Below are 18,940 nucleotides of genomic sequence, written 5' to 3'. Positions count from 1 at the left end.
TCAGTTGCTCTGCTCCAAAACCCCAGGCTATAATCACTCCTTCTTAAATGTTTGATGAGATGAAGGTTTTATATGTTTAGGTTATAGACATGCCTTCTCAATGTTTGACAGGGTAAAGGTTTATCCATTTTAGATGTCATTAGAATATCAGTAACCTCCCCCCATTGTGTCATCCTAGGAGCCTCCCCCACCATTAGGTTATCTCCCCCATTATGTCGTTCTTTTTATCCTATAAAAAAGTTTGCTGTCCCAATACTCAGGGCTGGACTCTTTGAGATGATAGTCTCGTCCAGCCCTGGGACCAAACATGGATCCATTGGTCCTAGTATCTCTCTCCATTTAATAAACTATTGAATTGGTCTCTAACCTCTGTCTTGCTCAGTTTCTTTGGCATTACAAAAGTAGTTATTTCAAAACACATTCAGCAAATTATCTAATATTTATTTAAGTGCATAATGGTCTCCTTGTTTAATGAATATGATAATATGCTTGAAGTACCCAGAGCAGAATTTTAACCTGATATCCCTGCAATAGTTTTTGACTGTCTTGCAGATGCATTTGATAAGTTATGCACAATGGTTTGTAAGAATTTTTTGTTGTTTTTATATAGACCTGAAACTCGTGATTGGTAAAACTTGCTATTGAGATGAACTCTCTTGGGACTGTAACTGATATTGTTTTGAATTTTGAACTTGGATATGATTGCCTAATGGATCATTAAGTCAGTAACCCACCTTTCCAGAGAAATGATTTAAGTTATTCAGGTGGATGTCTTATCTGGGGAAGAGCTGGGAGGAGAACCTTAGCCTCTGCTTAAGGTGGGATCATTCTGACTCAGTTTTGCGGTCCTATTTCTTTGTTTCCCACCTGATTATTCCTGAGTCTGGCTATGAGATGGATTTGTTACTGCATGATTGGGTTGTTAGAGTTAAGGATGCTTTATCCTATCATGTATGTGCTCTCAGGATAGACCCTGAATCAGTTTTCTGATTCTAGAAAATTTCTGTAATCAGAGCAAGTGGTCAGTAGAAAACATGAGACACAAGTATGTAGATGATATCTTGATCTGCAGCCCAGCCCTGGAAGCTTCTCAGGCTGCTGCCATAAAACTTTTTAACTCTCTTGCTTCCTAGAGTGAGAGTTTCTTTGTCTGAAGCCCCACCATGCCTAAGTATTTGGCCCACCTCCTACCTCCTGCTTGATCATAGGGAGAAGCAGCAGACAATCTTATCACACCCTGATCAGGCCAAGATTTTTAAGACCTTGAAAGCTAAACTGACCTCTCCCCCACTTTAGCCCTACCTTTTTCATAGTACATAGACAGAAGGCAGGGCCAGGTCCTAGGAGGTCTCTGGAACCCTATCCTAGATCCCTTGCTTACTTCTTAAAGAAACTTGGTGTCTTTGGGGTGATCCTCCTGCTTTAGAGCTTGCTACCACAGCTCTTCTAATTGAGGAAGACCCTAAGCTCATCCTGAGCTAATAATTGGAGATTTCGACTCCCTGCCAGGTTCAGAGTATTTTTGCCTATATGAGAGCTTTAGAATTGGGGAAAGAAATGAGAATGAATATCTCTACTGACCTCAAATACGATTTTCTTGTTTTGCATGATTATGGGGGCTATATAGAAAGGGGATTTTTGACAGACAAACATTTCTCCATTAAGTACACAAGGGAACAATTACTGCATGAACCTAGAGAGGTTTCTGTTAGGTTTCTTAAAGGAAAGGATTCACTTCAGGCTTGTGGATTCAGCTGCTTGTGCTGCTCCCATTTGCCCCCCTGAACATGGCACCTTTAATTCCCCAACTCTTCACTCCTGTATTCCCTCATATAACTGCCAGGCAAGTAAATTCTGAAAGGACTGTAAAAAAGGCCTACACATATGTTCCTTTGCCGGGGCTTTAAACTGCTTTCACTTTTGTTAACATCTGTACTAAATGGACAAAAGCCTTCCCTTATAAGACTAAAAAAGCTCTAGAGTTTTTGCTAAAGGAGATCATACTCATTTAAGGCCACAATGTTCTACCCATTGCCCCTACTTCCTTTGAGGAAATAAGGAATTTTGGGGGAAAAAAAAACATTTTTTTGGTATTCTAGGAAAAACTGTTTGGCTGAGAGACATTCATGATAGCCTCATCTAGTCCCCTCCTCCCAGTCTTCCTCTGGGTGGGGTTCCTGGTTACTATCCCTTGAAATCTCCATATTAACTCCACTTTTGTTCATTCTTTTTCTCATATTTAATTCTTGCATTTTTAATATACTTGTGAGAGTTGCTTCTTCCAGACTTCAAGCCATGATATTACAACTACTTAGTCAATCTGAAATCACCTGATACCTGATTCTGACATTCAACACACCATCTACAAAATCACTTGTCTCCCCTCCTCAGTTGGAATCTTACTAAGCAGGGACAGCTCTATACCCCTTATCAGCTTAAAGCAGCTCCAGAAGATGAGACCTTTGTCCCTTTGTCCTAGATGAATTTGGGTCTGGACTGCTTGAGGTGGGAATGATGGATGGGATAACAGCCCTGAGGCCACTAGACCTCAAGAGTGCTGTAGTTCTATGGCTGCCAGACAACAATCTGTTGGTCTATGATGACAGGGTTCCAAGACAAATGGTGGGAGTTGGTGGAAGCTGAGTCTCAGATTCCTGGTCGTTGCTTTAAGCAGCAATATCCTGTCACCTGCTTGCTTATGCACTTAATCACTAGACTAGCTCAAGATTTCTTAGCTAAAATGGTTCCTGAAAGCTTCCACTGATGTGTGGGTATTGGTTGTAAATGGTAGAGTTTACAGTTAATAGTCAAGAGAGTGACCATCCTGATGGCCTAGATAACAAGGACAAACTATATCAGGATTGGTGTGAGAAATCTTCAAAGTATGAAAAAGAGGAGGAAGTGAATGGAATCAGGTGAAGATTTCTCAAAAAGTCTCTGAAAAGGAGTAGGTCATACTCTAGGCCTAAGTTTCAGAAAATCACATGAATTCTCAGAGGTCTATAGAGCAGAAAAGGTCAGATTCTAGGCCTAATAAGCTTCAGGAAGTTACATGACCCACAGGAAGTAGGCAGTATTGCTGTCCATTGGTCAAGGGTTACTTCTTTTTCAGTCGATTCAATGAGTCTTTTGCTATTTAACCAATTCATCTTGCCAGGCCAGGCACACCATGCTGGGAAATGGGAGCTGAAAGGCTTAGTATCTGTTTAGCTGGTGTATTTGGGCCTCTCCTTTCAAGGACTGAACAAATGCTTCCTGTTTGTATCTGAAGATGCCTTCAAGTGGTCAATTTAGATAAGGGGGGGTCTAGCACCCATCCCACATACTAGCAAATAGCTTCATCATGTGAGGAAAGCATACTACATTGGACCTGGGACTGCGGTTGCATTCCTCTCTCTGTGCTTCTATGACCTTTTTGAGAAATGAGGGACTTGGACTAAATATCTTTAGGACTAGATGTCCTCTTTCATTCTTAATCTTCTTGTTTCTGTCTCAGTTCAGAGCTTGAAAGCTCTGATATCTACTCTACATTCAAAGATTCCTTCCACAACCATCATTCATCCACAAAAATCAAGTAGCAGTTAAAAATTAGAATATAGGATAAAAACAAAACAAAACAAAAGTCACCATAGTTAAAGTATTTAGATTAATTATTTAGCTAATTTAGAATGAAATCTCTCATTTGCAGTTTCAAAAATGAACCTTCCACTAACGTGGAATGTGCCTTTATTTATCAATCTGAAAAACAACTTCATTTCAAATTTCCTTTCATGAGCTGTCCTTTGTGAACAGAGATAGCTGGTGACATTGTGGATAGAAAGATGAGCCTGGAATCAGGAAGTCCTAACCTCACATCTAGCCCCAGACACTTACTAGGTATATGACTATGGTCAATTCACTTAATCCTGTTTTCTTTAGTTTTCTGAACTATAAAATGAGGAATAATAACAACGCCTACATTCCAGGATAGTTGTGAGGATCCAATGAGATAATATTTATTAAAAAACTAGTGCTTGACACATAGTAGGAGCTATATAAATAAATACCCATTCCTTTTCCTTCACTAGGTACTTTTTTTTTAGAGAGCTAGTTACCCAAGAGTCAAAGTAACATAAGCAATGAATAGCAAATGTAAGATTTGAACCAGATGATATATGTGGATAGTTCTTTCCATTATACCACTAGTCTGTCAATATGAATGATGTCTTTAATTTTCCTAAATGCTTTCATGTCTATTATCTCATTTTATCCTCAAGCATATAATGTTCTACATTAATGCTAATTAAGGTTTCTAGGGGATAGAGATTCTTTGTATTACATAAGGAGACATGCATTAGTTATGGTTCTGTAAATAATGCAGGTGTATGTTATGTAAAGGGACATTTTATTTAGCAGGTGTGTTCTTGAAAAAGCACATGTATTCAATATACAGTTTGGGAGTGAAATCCTATTTTCTCACTAACTTATTACCCATCAACTAGTTTCTGATATGCTCTATCCTTGGTTGCTCTTCAATGGTTTATTCACTTCGATGTCTTTAAAGGTCTTTTCCTCCTAATCTTTAATTTGCTCCAATTCAATATGCATTTATAAATATCTACATATGTCAAGTACTGTGCCAGAAAAGGGATTGGGGGGATGGGGGAAAAAGATGCAAAACCAAAATTAAAAAATTCTTACCCCTGAAGAACCTATATTTTAGTAGAGGAAATACGGCCTATTTGGAAAAGTAGATTTGAAATATATAACAATACACATTTATGGATAATAATACCTACAAGAATCATAAAAGGCTTTGGAGTAGGAGGTAATCCTTCAGCTAGATCTTGAAAGGAGCTTTGGACTCCAAAAAGTAGAAAGGATTATGGGGAATATAGAGAAGAACCTTTTGGAACAGGAAAACAGCCTGTGCTTTGGAGAATTGCAAGTGGACCATTTGCCTGAAATGTTAAATTAATCTAGAAGTACAGGTTGGAGCTAGATTGTGAAGGCCTTTAAATGCTAAATAGAGGTATCTATATTTGATAGGGGAAGCCATAGGGAAGCTGCTGAAGATCATTGATCAGGAGAATGTCATGGCAATATCTGTGCTTTAGATATTCTAATCTAGCAACCATGTGGAGAATGAAGTAAAGAAGAAAGAGAGTGAAAATAGAAAGACTAATTAGGAGGCTAATGCAATAGTCTACAAATTAGGGCCTAGTTGTATGAGGAGAAGGGAATCAATATAGGAGATGTGTAGGAAGATGTTGTAAAGCCTCACTGTTAAGGACCTGATGATCTGTAAAGCAACCCTATTGGATATTGAAGCAATGCTTCCTGTGAACATATCAGGTTCAATTCTCTTAAAGTAGCCCAATTTGAATTAGTGAAATTCTTAAGAAAGTGAAGCAACAATATTGGTGACCCCTGAAGTAATGTGGCATATTGAAATGTCTTACATGAAAATCTTAAGAATATAGATTTTAGAGCTGGAAAGACTTCAGAGAGTACTTAGCCTCTCATTTCACAGTTGGGAAAACTAAGGCTAAGAGAGAGGAATTAATTTACCCCAAGTAACACAGGTAGTAAATAGCAGACCTTGAATTGAAACCAAGGTCAGTAGAGTCAGAGATGTATTACTGGGAAAAAACTTAAAAGATCATCTATGTCAACCTCTTCGTTTTCAAATAAGGAAACTGAGGCCAATGTAAGTGAAGTGATTTTCCCAAATTCACAAAGGTAGTGAGTAGCAGAGCCAGGATCCTAACTCAGATTGACTCATTCCAAGATTAATGTATTTTCTATTTTGCCATGACTTCCCCCAATCCAGTGAAGTTCAAGACCTGAATTCTAAGCTATACTCTTCCATTTATTACTTGTGTGACACTGAGAAAAGAAACTTTACTGTGGCTCTCAGTTACATAATGAGATTGAACTAGATGTTCTCGTAAGGTATGAAGATCAGATTCTGATACCTGAATCTCACCCCAAAGCCCCCAATTAATCAATAAACACTCTCTTGCTCCTTCTTTCTGTCTCAATCTCTGTCTCTTTCTCTCATCTTCAGATTAATCAGTAAATGAATTCATGGAAACCTCAAAAATTTGCAAGACTCTTTAGTAGACATTTGAGGCAAAGTGAAAAGTTGAAAAGATGGGCTGAGCAATAGTGTGGAGTCATCAGAAATGCAAGCACATGAGACAAAATGTGCCAAGTAATGAAAGCCTTGCTCTAAAATTTTTATTACTATAGAGAGTGAAAGTAAGACTGCACAAATCCTATAAGAAAGATGGCTCTCACTACAATGGGATCCCCTGGGGGGGGGGGGGAGAACTCCCCTTATATAACATTTTCCCACATAAAGAACCCATTTATGCTGAGATATTTTATAGGACTTTCCTACAAAGAACCAAAAGAATGCAATTTGTTAAAGAAAAAAGATTCAAACCCAATAAAGCTGAAGAAAAGTCAAAATGAAATATCCTGATGGTAACAGGAAAAAAAGATTTCTATGGTATCATGAAGGAACAAATTGTTTTTTACTTAAGGGATTAATTTAGACCATAAGGAAAAAGATGAAAACTAAATGATGATAGAATGTGGTTTCAAAAAATTGAAATAGCAGTCATTTGTTCCTTAATAAAGCTAATAATAATTTGCAATGTTCACATACATGTTGGGATACTATAAGAAACCCATTTCTTCAGAGATTAGAAGTGGGAGGAGGGCAGAACAAAAGTAAAATGATTATTTAACCTGGGAAAAATCACTCTATTTTTCTGGGGTCAGTTTCTTCATTCATAAAATGAGATTATCTACCAAATGCTTCCCAGCTCTATATTCACTAATATTGTACTTATTCATCTGTATATGCTATAAATTGTAGTGTTTACCTGATATCCTCACTGACCTTTAAAAAAGTCCCCAAACAATTGGCAGTTGCCATCTGAACTACACAGTCTAGTTCCATTTCCTGAGCCTTCCATCTCAGATCTTGCCAGAAGTAAATCATGAGTGAGTCATAGGTGCTGTGTAAATGGGAGGAGGAAGCACTGGTGAGCATTTATTTTATTCTATTCCCCATTTCATTATCAAGAATTTCTTTGTAGGGGCTCAATTTAAAGGAATCTACCATAAATAATGGTAACATTTAGAAAATTAAAGTCTGGCAATTATTTATTAAACTTCTTCATTTAAAATACATACATCCCTCCAACCTCTCAATTACTCAAATTTTGTTCAGTTATCAGAAATGACAATATCATAATCACTTTTTGTTGGCATTTTAAGTATAATTCCAAGAACTCTAATCTTGTCATATTGAACTGTCGTCACCTATTCCATATACATGATAAATTATCTTCTGTCTTTGTGCCCTGGCAGAAGAAGTCCATGACATACTTGAAATTAACTATTTCACCTCTCCCTCAGAGTCCCTAACTTCCTTGAAAGCATATGGTTAATTACCATGTTCTAAGAGTCATTTCCTGATGTTCTCATTTGCTAGTATTTTCTCCTTCTTAATGTTACTTTGTATATATATTTTTTACTTATTTGTACACGTCACATAGAACATAAGCTCCATCAGGGCAGAATCTCTTTTGTCATTACTTTTGTATACTTACTATTTGGCACAGAATAGAAAATGCTTATTGAAATGAAGTGATAAAAGTCTTTCCAGCTGCTCCATACCCATAGTAGTCATACTACTTTAGGCCTCATAGTTCCCATCTAAAATCTGCTACTTACTATCTGTGTGATCTAGTCACTTAATCTTTCTCAGTTTCCTCAGGAGGTTCCTACTAAGTCTTTAAATTTACATAATCCTTTGACCTCTACAATTTACACTATTAAAATAACTTCTTACCTGGTTTTTCCGACTTCCAAACTCTACTCTCTTATCTCTCCTCTACACAGATATTAAAATAATCTTTTTAAGGCACACGTCTGACTATATTACACCTCTATTCAAAAGTCCTCAGTCCCTATTTCTACTAGATAAAACTCATCAGCACGGCATTTAAAGCCCTCCAAAATATGACTTTCAATGACCATTTCAAGATTATTTCATATTTTCTCCCTTTATGTGCTACTCAAGCCAAAATAGTCTAGAAGATATTGAATTTGGCCTTTCTCTTCTTTCAAGAAGGTTATCTCTCATCCCCAAGAAGGTACTAACATTTGTATCTTTAAAAAATCCTTAGCTTGCTTTCAAAATTCAGCTCAAGTGCCAATTCCTGAGTTTAGTCCTTCAGTTGTTGGGTGCTCTCCCCATCAATGAATTATTTCTTAAGTATCAATGGGTTCATCCAGAAAAAAAAATCTAAGTTTCTAGAGAGCTGGGACTATTTCAATTTTCTCTTTTTATGAGTTTTTAGTGCAGTATTTCATATACAACAGTCATTTGAGATACTTTTTCAGTTTATTGTTAAGTAGGACATATGCATGTAAAAAATGGACTTACAATTAATTAATAAACTTTCATTCTGCCTTCATCTGAGAGTTATTCCTAACCCCATCTATATTCACTCCAAGGAACTGGTACAGAAAATTCTAAAAAAGCATTTATATTTATTTATCTTTAGAAAACATTCTTGAATAGCCCAAAAGGTAATCACTGAAGATTATTTGCATTTAGAAAACTATTCTGGCTAAACTGACTGGAAACTTGAGAAATTTTTCAAAAGGTTAATTTGCAAAAAGAACTTCACATTTCTTCTCCAGAAATTAGAAAATTTCAGAATGGAAATTCTGCTAATATCGGTAACAAGAATGCATAAGGGGAGGAAAGGCAAATTGAGTCTCCAAAAATCAGAAGACTAAATACTAATTCTGCCTTAAACTGACATTATCAGTTTAAAATCAAATCTCTAGCTCAAAAGTACCTACTAGATCATTATTCCCACTAATATACCTCAAAAGGATTTGGGGGTTGATCCACAAAATATGAATAATCTTGATCTCTTTGGGAAAATAATGCGAGATATTCTTTGTGGTAGTAAAAAACTAGAATCAAAGTGAGTGCTCATTGACTGGGGGGTGGGGAGGGTGAGAGGCACAGTTAGTTACTACAGTAACATAAATGAAAAGATCACTAATAGGATACCATTGTCTGGACCAAACTCTGAAATAGGAAGGCAAACATGGAAAAGTCATGAAGGTCCCAAACAATGAACTATAAATACTTTTAAGTATGGGAGAAGGCATACAGGATGCTCTACTAGGAGAGAATATTGTATACTTTATTAGATTCTATCAGCCAGTAACCAAGTATTTATTAAGTATAAGCCAGACGTTGGTAAGCCCTGAGGATATTTAAAAAATAAATAAAAGGTAAAAATTTTAGTTCATAACACAGTCAGAAGTTTGTGCTTAATTGTTTTCTTTCATGGAGGAGGGTTCTACTTTGAGAGAACTTCCCTCTCACCAAGACTATAGTATAAAAACAAAAAATACACAAAACATGTTTAAATGATAAAGAAATAAAATGTATAAATATGGCATAGTGGAAAGAACACTGAAAGTTGAGAGAATTGGGTTTAAGTTGAAGCTCTGTCATTTATTAACTCTGTGATTCAAGACAAATCATTTCACCTCATTAGACCTCACTTTCAATCTCTGTAAACTGAGGGGGAAGGGTTAAATGATCAGCTCTAAAATTTTATGATTCTATGACTTGGAATCATAGTTGTCTTCAGAAAGAAATGGTCACATTGTAGTTCTACAAGGATTCTTAGCATCATTTCTCTGCAGTGATAGTAACCAGGACTCTACTAGAAGCTTGACCAACTACACATTAAACTGTCCTTTGGATACCAAGTCAGAAGACCTGGGTTCAAATCCTAGTTTTTTCATTTACAATAGCCATGAGATCTCAGGTAAATCACTTTCTACTGTGGGTATCACTGTCCTCCTCAGTAAAACTGAGGAGGGTGGGCAGTTAGACCAAAATCCTATAAACTCTTCTGGATGAATAAAGTCCTTATTAAGAAACTACTATACACATGTATAGTATGTGTACTATAGATAGACCCTACTCTCAAGATACTCACATTTATAATTCTTTCCAGAAATAATGTCAATGTGTTGATTTGATTATTGTTCTTAAAGTATGAAGAAGGGGGAAAAGGTGAGGGTTTCCTGGGTGGAAGATTGGAAAATGTCCATAGTGCTTTAAGATGCATATCGATCTATTTAGCTCCAGGGGACAAAATCAGGGGTACTGGGAGGCTAAAAAGAGGCAAATTTAAGCTAAAAGTCAAAAAAAAAAAAAAAAAAAAAAACTTTCTTAACCAACCAACTAAAAGTATAATGGTCTGCCTTACAGGTGAAGGATTCCTCTTTATTAGCTGCTTTTAAACACAGTCTAGAAGACTACTTCTCAGCTATTTTAGTAGAGGATGCCATTAGGGTATAAGTTGGGATGGGATGGATGGTGAGGTCCCTAATAATTATGGAAATTTATGAACTTCGTGATTACTATGTATTGAAGTAATACTGATTTGGGGCAATGGAAGTGAGTCTTCAGGGATTTTAGATACAGCAGCATGCTACCAAATGAGGCATGGGAAAAACTTTTAGTAACATCATCAAGAAAAGGAAGAGAGGATAAGGAAGAGGAAGAGATGGAATGAAAAGGAGATTGAATACAGTGATGGAAGAAAGAGCAAAGGAGAGAAAGAAAAGATACAAATAGAAAATGGACAGTCTAGTGAAGAATTGTGGAAAGGCTTATACTAAGCCAGTTAAATTATCCAGAAGTCAAAGAGACATAGGCTGCCTTTTTTATATTTTTCCATAGAAGCAACAAACTGAGCCCCAAGAACATGGTTTCAGAGTCAGGAGATGCTGGTTCTAGAACTAGCTCGGCTAACAACTTGCTATATAGGCATGGGTAATTTACTTTAATTCTTTGGGCCTGTTTCTGTCACCATAAAATAAGGCTGACCTATATAATGTCTAAGTTTTCTTTAACCCTAGGAGGGTACAGGTACCTACCTCTATGAGAGAGAAAGAAGTCTTAGTCTCTCAATCAATAAGCACTTATTAAGTGCTTATATATAATTTAGGCCTGCGATAAAGTGCTGAGAATACAAAGAAAAACCAAAACAGTTTCTACCCTCAAGTAGGGCAATGAGGGAGACAAGATGTAAATAATGAGGTCTAGTCCAGTTATATAGAATCAGGGTAACTTGTCATACTGCAGGCTCAGGAAATGGCTTGGCATAGTCTGATGAACACCATATCTGGAGTGAGAAGATCTAGACTGAGCCCTTGAAGAGGGGACCCCAAAACTCTGAAAATCCTTGAAGGAGAAAATCTCCTTCAACTCTGCCTCAACAAGGGACCCTGCCACAAGTCCTTTTTCCCTTAAATAAATTTAAGTTTTGACTGCTTGAGGGGGGAATGAAGGGACCCTGAAACTGTGAAAATCCTTAAAGGAGAAAATCTCCTTCACCTCTGCCTCAGTGAGGGACCCCATCCCAAAGAATAAACAGTTTCATCTTTGTTATCTGGATGGGGTCTGCTCAGTCCTGATACTCAATGAATTCAATTCAAATTCTAGCCCTAGCTGAAACCCAGCGAGGAGCCAACTTGGGACTCCACCCACGGATCCCCTTTAGCTAAATCTCTCATTGTAAAAAGAACCAAACTAAAATTCTCTTTGCAGAGATTCCAAACATGCCAGCTATACCATGCTTGGCATCCCAAGGAGCCTCTGCCCACTGGAATACTCTTTCCAGTGCCATCCTCTCTTTACCCTCACCTATTTCCCTAATCACACTTTAATCTTACTTCCAATCCCCATAAAAAACCTCTTTTATCAATCTAGGTTTTCGGGTCTCTAAATTCCTTTACAGAGAACCTCTGCCGCCAGAAGGGGGCTTCCCAAAACTCCCTACCCTTGCGCCTAATCCCAAGGGAGTGCAGGAGAGCCAACCCTCTCCATTTGGCTCCCTGAACCCCAAACCTGCCACTAGACCTTATCTTTTAACTCCCTGACCACCAGAAACCCTAATTTCATTTGGGTTCCCCAACTCTAAACCTCATCACCCTGACCTTTACCCTTTGCTAGCTGTGACAGTCAGAAAATAATTTTAACTTTCTGAATTTCAGTTTCCTTGTTTTCTTTCTCTATCGTTAATTATCTGGACTTTTGTCAATATTAGCACTCTTTCCAATACAGATTACAAAACTACTATAACCAAGAAAATGATCTTTTGAAATTACTGTGGCTTCTCCAAACTTAGCTAGGATAGTGTAGTCTTCAAACAATAAACCTGGGAACTTATGGTTTGTTTGTTTTCCAACTATTTAGACAGAACTGGCAGCACAGTGGATAGAGCACTAGGTCAGTCAAGGAGACTTAAGTTCAAATGTGACCTCATTCACTAGTTGTATGATCCTGGACAAATCACTTAACTACTGTTTCTCTCAACTTTCAAGTGGGACTAATAGTACCTAACTAGAAGGGCTGTTGTGAAGTTCAAATGAGATAATATGTGTAAAAGCACTTGGCACAGTTGCCTGGCACCAGTAGGTATTCTATATTAGTGCTTAATCCCTTCCTTTTGATGGGGGTGAACCCTGAAATTGTGTCCCCTTTGGGGAGACTCTCAGATCCTGGGAAAAGCATACCTTTCCCAGACAAGTCCTTCCCAAGTTAAGTGATTTCATTCAATTGCAGATCTCTGACTGATGGTCCTCTATGATTAGCCCAGACAGCTCCCAGCTCCAAGCCTCAGATGGCTAATAAAAGACAACTCTGAAACCCAAATTTTTGCAGAAGTCTAAAAAAAGCATAATCCTTTATGCTTGCCAAGGAAGCTCTCTTCTTGGCGAAGCTGCCTGCCAGGACTCTTGCCCGCTATGAAGATATTCTCTTCTCAGTGTTAACCCTTGTTATTTCCCTGACAGGACCTTTGCCATTAAGAAGTCTGTCTTCCTAGCAAAACTGGCTTCTCGGTGCCAACAATAAAATTCCATTTTGACAGAGTTTTGGGTTTTCGAGCTCTTTTGCATTGGATCTGTGCCAACCAGAGGGAATTCCCGCCCCAATTCTCAACCACTAACCTCATCATTTGCACTGCTTCACTTTCCCTTAACAAAAACTTGCCCATTTTAGCAGAATCTGCCAGAGCTCATATTTCTTTGGCATAATCTCTGGCATAAACCAAAATCACCTATATACGATAATAAGGTACTAAAGGACCTTGGTGGAAGTATAATCTACACTATGGAAATCATAAAAACATGTCACATTATTTCCCCTCAGTTGTAATTTTGGGATAACATTTGCATTATTCTTTCAAAAGGCCACTATATACATATTGTGTATGTGTGTTTTATAAACCAGTACTATAAAAATAGTAGTTATTAAATAGTCCAACTAAAATTTTGAATGGATAATCCTGCATCCATTTTTGTTTATGATAGAGCTTTGATTAGTCTCTATCTAGCTATATTTATCTAGCTATAAGCTGATTAGGCTTTCATTTTCCATTTTCACATCCTTTTTCAGAAGAATGTTATATAAAATAAAATAATATCAAGCACTGCAATTGTTAAGATACTGAATAAAGGTTGAAGGAAATTGAGAGAAAAGAAATGAATTCAGTTGGTAAGTGGAAGGAAAGAATACAGGACAATAGAACAGACACAGAGTTTTAGTACATAAGTTTATTTTGCCTCATGAATGCTGTTCATTTTAAATGAGAAGAAAAACACACAAAACACAAAACACCTATTTTAACAGTATAAATACCTTTTCCAATTCAAACTTTACAAATTGTTCCTCTCTATTCATTTTGATGGCCTAATTTGAATTTTAACCTTTACAATCATTTTTTTTTTAAAGAAATTGCTAAGCAAATAGAGTAAACAAATGACATATTTATCCTGCAAAGAGTAAAAAAATTATCAATGGTTTTCACACATAACTTTTCAGCTAAGCAGGCAGCCCTCACCTTTTTGGAACTGATACATTTTGGGAGGGACTGACATTATTTAAGGACAAAATGGCATTCATTATTACTATGAATCCTTTTGTAAATTTTAAAATTCCTTCAAAAAAAGAAAATTCACCACTCTATCTCTCTGAAATATAAATCTAAAATATCATCAATTGTATTGTCTTTTAATGTCTGAACTAAATATAAAATAATTTTTCTTTCTTAAAACGATCAAATTTCCTAAGATTTCCACCCCCCCCCAACCATTCTCAATAGTGTAGAACCCCTAACAGTACAAAAGCTTGTCTTTTACAAAGGAGCTACAAATCTCCATATAGCCAGATAGGGTTTCACCTAGTCAAATCTAAATTAAAATGCCAATATACAGTGAAAGAGGACTACTAATGATTTCAAATAAATTTTCTACAAAATTCAAGGGAAAAACTTGGATTTCCTTAAAGATTTCTCTTGGGCAGAAGCTTGATTATTTGCTGACTCAAATAAATTCATCTAATATATTTATATTTAAATATTTATAACCTAAACATTGGGAGAGATGCAATTATAAGTAGGACAGATTTATAATTTCAAATTGCATCTTGTATTTTATGTCTCACTTTAAGAAATATTTCTTCTTTGAGAAAGCTGAATATAAATCAAAAATTTTAAGCTGATCATTGGATAGATACTAGGGAGCTTAAATGAATTATACAACAAATCTTTTCTCAAAGTAATTACATGCTAAATTTATTTTAAAATATATTTATAAATTTGTGATTTACTATAATATCTATAGACGTGAGATTTACTCACATATGCTCATAAAATTAATAGTCATTAAAATTGTTCTAAAATCGCTCACTTCCAAATAAGGGCAAACTGGTATTGTTCGACTGTAACGAACAGAGGTCTCCTTCAAGCAGGTAGCCCAGCTCAACTGGCAGAAATTTCTCCTTCCCCTCCCCCATCTCAATATCGCAGTAACTACAAACTCACAGTAGCCAAATCCTATGTAATTAAGGGGTTGGGTTTATTTCTTGGCTGTGAAAACACTAGCACCAACCAGTCCACAATCAGTACTCATCCAAGCCCTTCTACCACTAGAGAATGGGGAAGAGGGGGAAATCAGTGGGTGAACCGGGATAGTCTCTCCCAAGGGGCCTGACAAAGTCAAGTTTGAAGTTGAGAGAGCAGCCGCAGGTCCAGTGCGAGGGCTGAAAATAGATGTGCACACGTCAGACGCCTGCCTTCAGGGCTGATCGAAGTGACTCGAATTAAGTCTCAGCCATCACTTGGATTTTCTTTGCACGCCAGGAGGTGAGTTAGTACAATTCTAGAGGACCAGAGTGGGGGTAGTAGTTTTGCCGCTGGTTGCGACTCTGGGCAAACTACTGAGCCTATCTGGATCTCAGTTTCCTCATCTGCAGAAAGGGTAAGGGAAAGATTTGCACTCTTTTCCTGGGAGGGTGTGGGGGTGTAAGGAGCACCCTTTGACAAAAAGCCCTTTATAAATGTGAATGTTTATTATCATATTCCCTCCTCCTCCTCCTCCTCGCCTGCCGAACCCAAATGCGTGATACTTCCCCCCAAACCCCCCGCTTTACAGAAGTCCTAATCCAAGGGACAGGGAAGACTCGCACAGGTCAAAAGCAAACCGGTCCCGGATCGGGCCTCCACATTTTCCTTCCCTCATTCCAGCCCACCCCACTACTGCGACCCCCGAGGGGCCCAGACCCACTAAGAAGCACCACCATCAGCACGGGACGACGGGAAACCCACACCAGGGTCCATGGGAATGGGGGGACGCTGAGGAAACAAGGAGCCAGGCCCCAGGATCCCCGAGGGAGAGGGTCAGAGGGCCTACGGACACTCACCCTCCATCCCTAAGCAGCGGCGGTTCCGGGTTCTTGGACCGGAAGCGGCCCCGACAGTGTTTGCAGTTCCCCTGGTTACAAACCTGCCGCCGGCCAATGACTACAGCCTACGGCGAGCCCGGCCCGCCTCCTCGCCGGTAGTGACGTCAGCGCCGGCGCCGGCGCGCTGTGGGCCTCCTCGAGGCGCTGGCTGAGGGAGCCGGGCAAGGATGGACGCCCTCGAGTCCCTGTTGGACGAAGTGGCCCTGGAGGGACTGGATGGGCTGTCGGTGCCCACGCTGTGGAGCCGCCTGGAGTCGCGGGTGCCGCCCTTCCCGCTGCCGATGGAGCCCCACACGCAGCAGTTCCTGTGGCGGGCGCTGGCAGCCCACTCCGACATCCGCTTCTACGTGGAGCCCAGGGATCGACCTGAACTGCTGCTGCAAGACCGGTCAGGGGCCCGGCCCGGCCCGGCTCGGGGGGTGGGGACGGGAAGGAGAGAGGACCTGGAGACAGGAAGTGGGGAGCCCGAAGGGAGACCCTGGCTCCCGGGGAGCCCGAGCTGGGCCGGGGATCTCAGGCGGGGAGGGACGAGGAGCCCATGTTGCAGAGCTTAGAGACCTAAGTAGGCCAAGCTCCTCATTTGACAGATTGAGAAAGCTGAGGCTCGGGGTGGAGAACTGAGCCAGCGTGAGTCGCTACTGGGCACCGAGCTGTTGACAGGCCGAGGGGAAGTCAGGCCCAAGCTAGTAGTGGTTCGGTCGCGTCTGACTCTTCGTGACCCGGGGAGACATTTCTTGGCACCGACACGGGAGGCGTTCGCCCTTTCCGTCTTCAGATCCTTTTACAGATGAGGAACGAAAGCCAGCAGGGCTCAGGGTTTTGACCCGTGTCACACAGCTAGGAAGTGTCAGAAGCTAGATTTGAACTCGGGGAAATCAGTTCTGGCGTTAGGGCTCCGCCCCTCCCTCCTCACTTACTCTGCCACTTATCTCCCAAGCCCTGGCTCATTCTGCAACGCTAAGTTCGATTTGGGGAATGTCAAAGCTCTCGATTTATATATATGGTTAGAGCCGAAGAGGTCTTCCGCTTCATGTATTCCAACTCCCTACCTTTTCTCTCTTTTTTTTTTTTTTTTTTGTAAGCTCTGAAAGGACCGGGAAATTGTGTCGTATCTTAACATTCTTTTTCCCCCTCCTCCATCCTATTCCCAGTACAGGACTTTGTACAGAGTAGATGCTTATTAAACTGAAGTATATTTGAGTTGGTTGTATGAATAATTTGGTATCCAGAAAAGGGAAGAGACATTTAAAATAATATGTCTGCTACAGCTGGTACTCAAAATTAGCCCTCCTAAATCCCACTTTATCACACTTCCTTTTCTTAGAGGTCATCTCAAGTCCAGCCCTTTAGGTTAATAGAAGTATTTAACTTGCTAACAGTCAGACAGCTAATAAATATCGTAAGCAAAAAAGAATCCTATTCCGTGGCTCTGTATGTATGATATTCTTTATATTTATTGGACTAGAAATCTTTAATTTTTATCAGATAACCCTTTATGAAGTTCCGTAATTATTTTGACCATCCTATTCTCTGCTTAATAAAGCAATTTATGATTGCCTGTGGCATAAAATACAAATTCTCTACACTTAGGGTGCTTTACCTCTGGCACCTGTCTATTTTTGGAACTTATTTCATATTATGCTCCATCAAGCATTTTATACTTCAACCACACCAGGCTACTGACTCTTCACTAATTTCAACTTGATGCTATGCTGTCCTCCATACATGAAATATTACACCCTCATCTCATCAAAATTATTCTCATTTGTCAAATCTCAGCTCAGATCTCACCTCCTCCATCACACCCGATGATACCATTGCAGAATGTTTTCCTCCTTCCTCAAATTGTCTTAGAGTACTTTGTGGGAACTCTACTCTTCACTTATCACACTGCATTTTATATTTTAATAATGTATTTACATGTTAGTTTCTTCCCCTTGATTAAGCTTCTGGGAGAAAAAAAAAACTTTCTTTGTATATGTTTGCATGTAATAGACACGTAATATTTTTGAAATACTTAATTGGGCCCACAGACTTAGATACATTTTCCCCTCTATTAAATAAGAAGGTGAGGCAGTATCATATGGTAGAAAATTCAGTGAAGTTGTATCGAAAGAACTAAGATTTGAATTTTGGATTCCCCACTATTGCACTATTTACATCATGCATAAGTCAACTATACCTTTCTTAGGTTTCATTTATTCGTATGTAAAATGAGTTTGGGTTAAAAGAACTCTAAATTCCCTTCCAATTTTAAGACCTATGGTTTTCAGTGACTGAACTTGTAAGTTTTCTTCTTGTTCTGATTTCACCAAGTACCTACTAATATGCAAAGCTTTGTACCAGATGTTGCACAGGATACACAGATTAATAAATTCCTGCCTCCCTCATCCCCAGTTATCAGGACTTTGTAATCTATTAAGGAAAATAAAACATCACTTCAATCACCAAGCATTTGTTAAGTGACTTCTGTGTGCCCAGCATTGTGGAATGGAATTGGGGATGCAAGCATAATGAAACATTGGCTACCCTCAAGGAGCTTATATAGAACAAATATAAAGACCAGATACAAGGGAGTTAGAGAGAGGGTAATAGTAAAGGTTGGAAGAAGGTGATATTTGAGCTTTGTCTTAAAGGAAGAAAAATGAGGTGGGCATTCTTGTAATGAGGACAGCCAAGTTCACAAAGAAAGAGACAAGTGGTGGAATGTAGCTATATATTGTAGAAACAGAAAGGGCCACATTTAAGAGGGAGTATTTCAGGGAAAGCCTGGAAAAATAGTTTGGGAATAAGTTGTAAAAGAAGTTGAAAACTTAAACAACAATAACCAAAAAATTCATATTTTATTCTAGAATCAATAGGAAGCTGTTTATTGAGTAAGACAGGAGAGTGATATGGTCAAAACAGCACTTAAAGAAAATCAGTTGGGCAGTTGTTTGAAAACTGACTTAGAGTAGGAGAAAACTTGAGAGTGGAAGAGCAATTTAATTAGAAGGCCATTGCAATAATCTTGGCAAGAGATGATGAAGGGTCTGAATTAAGGTAAGTGAACAGAGAGAAGAGGTTAGATAACAAGATATTATAAAAATA

General features: G+C 38.7%; 2 protein-coding genes across 7 annotated transcripts in view; one reads left to right on the top strand and one right to left on the bottom strand.

Moving 5' to 3' along the window:
- Positions 1 to 18,940, bottom strand: part of KIAA0556 (KIAA0556 ortholog) — a 271,875-nt gene that overhangs the window by 195,713 nt on the left and 57,222 nt on the right. For 2 of the 5 annotated variants that reach the window (XM_031962742.1, XM_031962755.1), the window contains exons 1-2: positions 15,809 to 15,887; positions 6,893 to 7,010 (exon numbers count right to left, since the gene is read on the bottom strand). The exons of 1 other annotated variant lie outside the window; for it this stretch is intronic. In XM_031962742.1, the coding sequence (XP_031818602.1) occupies positions 6,893 to 6,968 (76 nt within the window). In that variant the 5' untranslated portion in view covers positions 6,969 to 7,010; positions 15,809 to 15,887. Of the gene's footprint in view, positions 1 to 6,892; positions 7,011 to 15,808; positions 15,889 to 18,940 lie in introns of those variants that run through there. 2 more of the 5 variants (XM_031962790.1, XM_031962749.1) reach the window with 2 other exon arrangements.
- GTF3C1 (general transcription factor IIIC subunit 1) overlaps positions 15,972 to 18,940 on the top strand; it is a 127,258-nt gene continuing 124,289 nt past the window's right edge. For both annotated transcript variants that reach the window (XM_031962724.1, XM_031962718.1), the window contains exon 1: positions 15,972 to 16,238. In XM_031962724.1, coding sequence (XP_031818584.1) covers positions 16,018 to 16,238 — 221 coding nt within the window. In that variant the 5' untranslated portion in view covers positions 15,972 to 16,017. The remainder of the gene's footprint in view (positions 16,239 to 18,940) is intronic.

Source organism: Sarcophilus harrisii, chromosome 1 (genome assembly GCF_902635505.1).
Source record: "Sarcophilus harrisii chromosome 1, mSarHar1.11, whole genome shotgun sequence".
Lineage (NCBI taxonomy): Eukaryota > Metazoa > Chordata > Mammalia > Dasyuromorphia > Dasyuridae > Sarcophilus > Sarcophilus harrisii.
The sequence above is the reverse complement of the archived record's forward strand: the minus strand, read 5'-3'. Positions and strand labels throughout refer to the sequence as shown.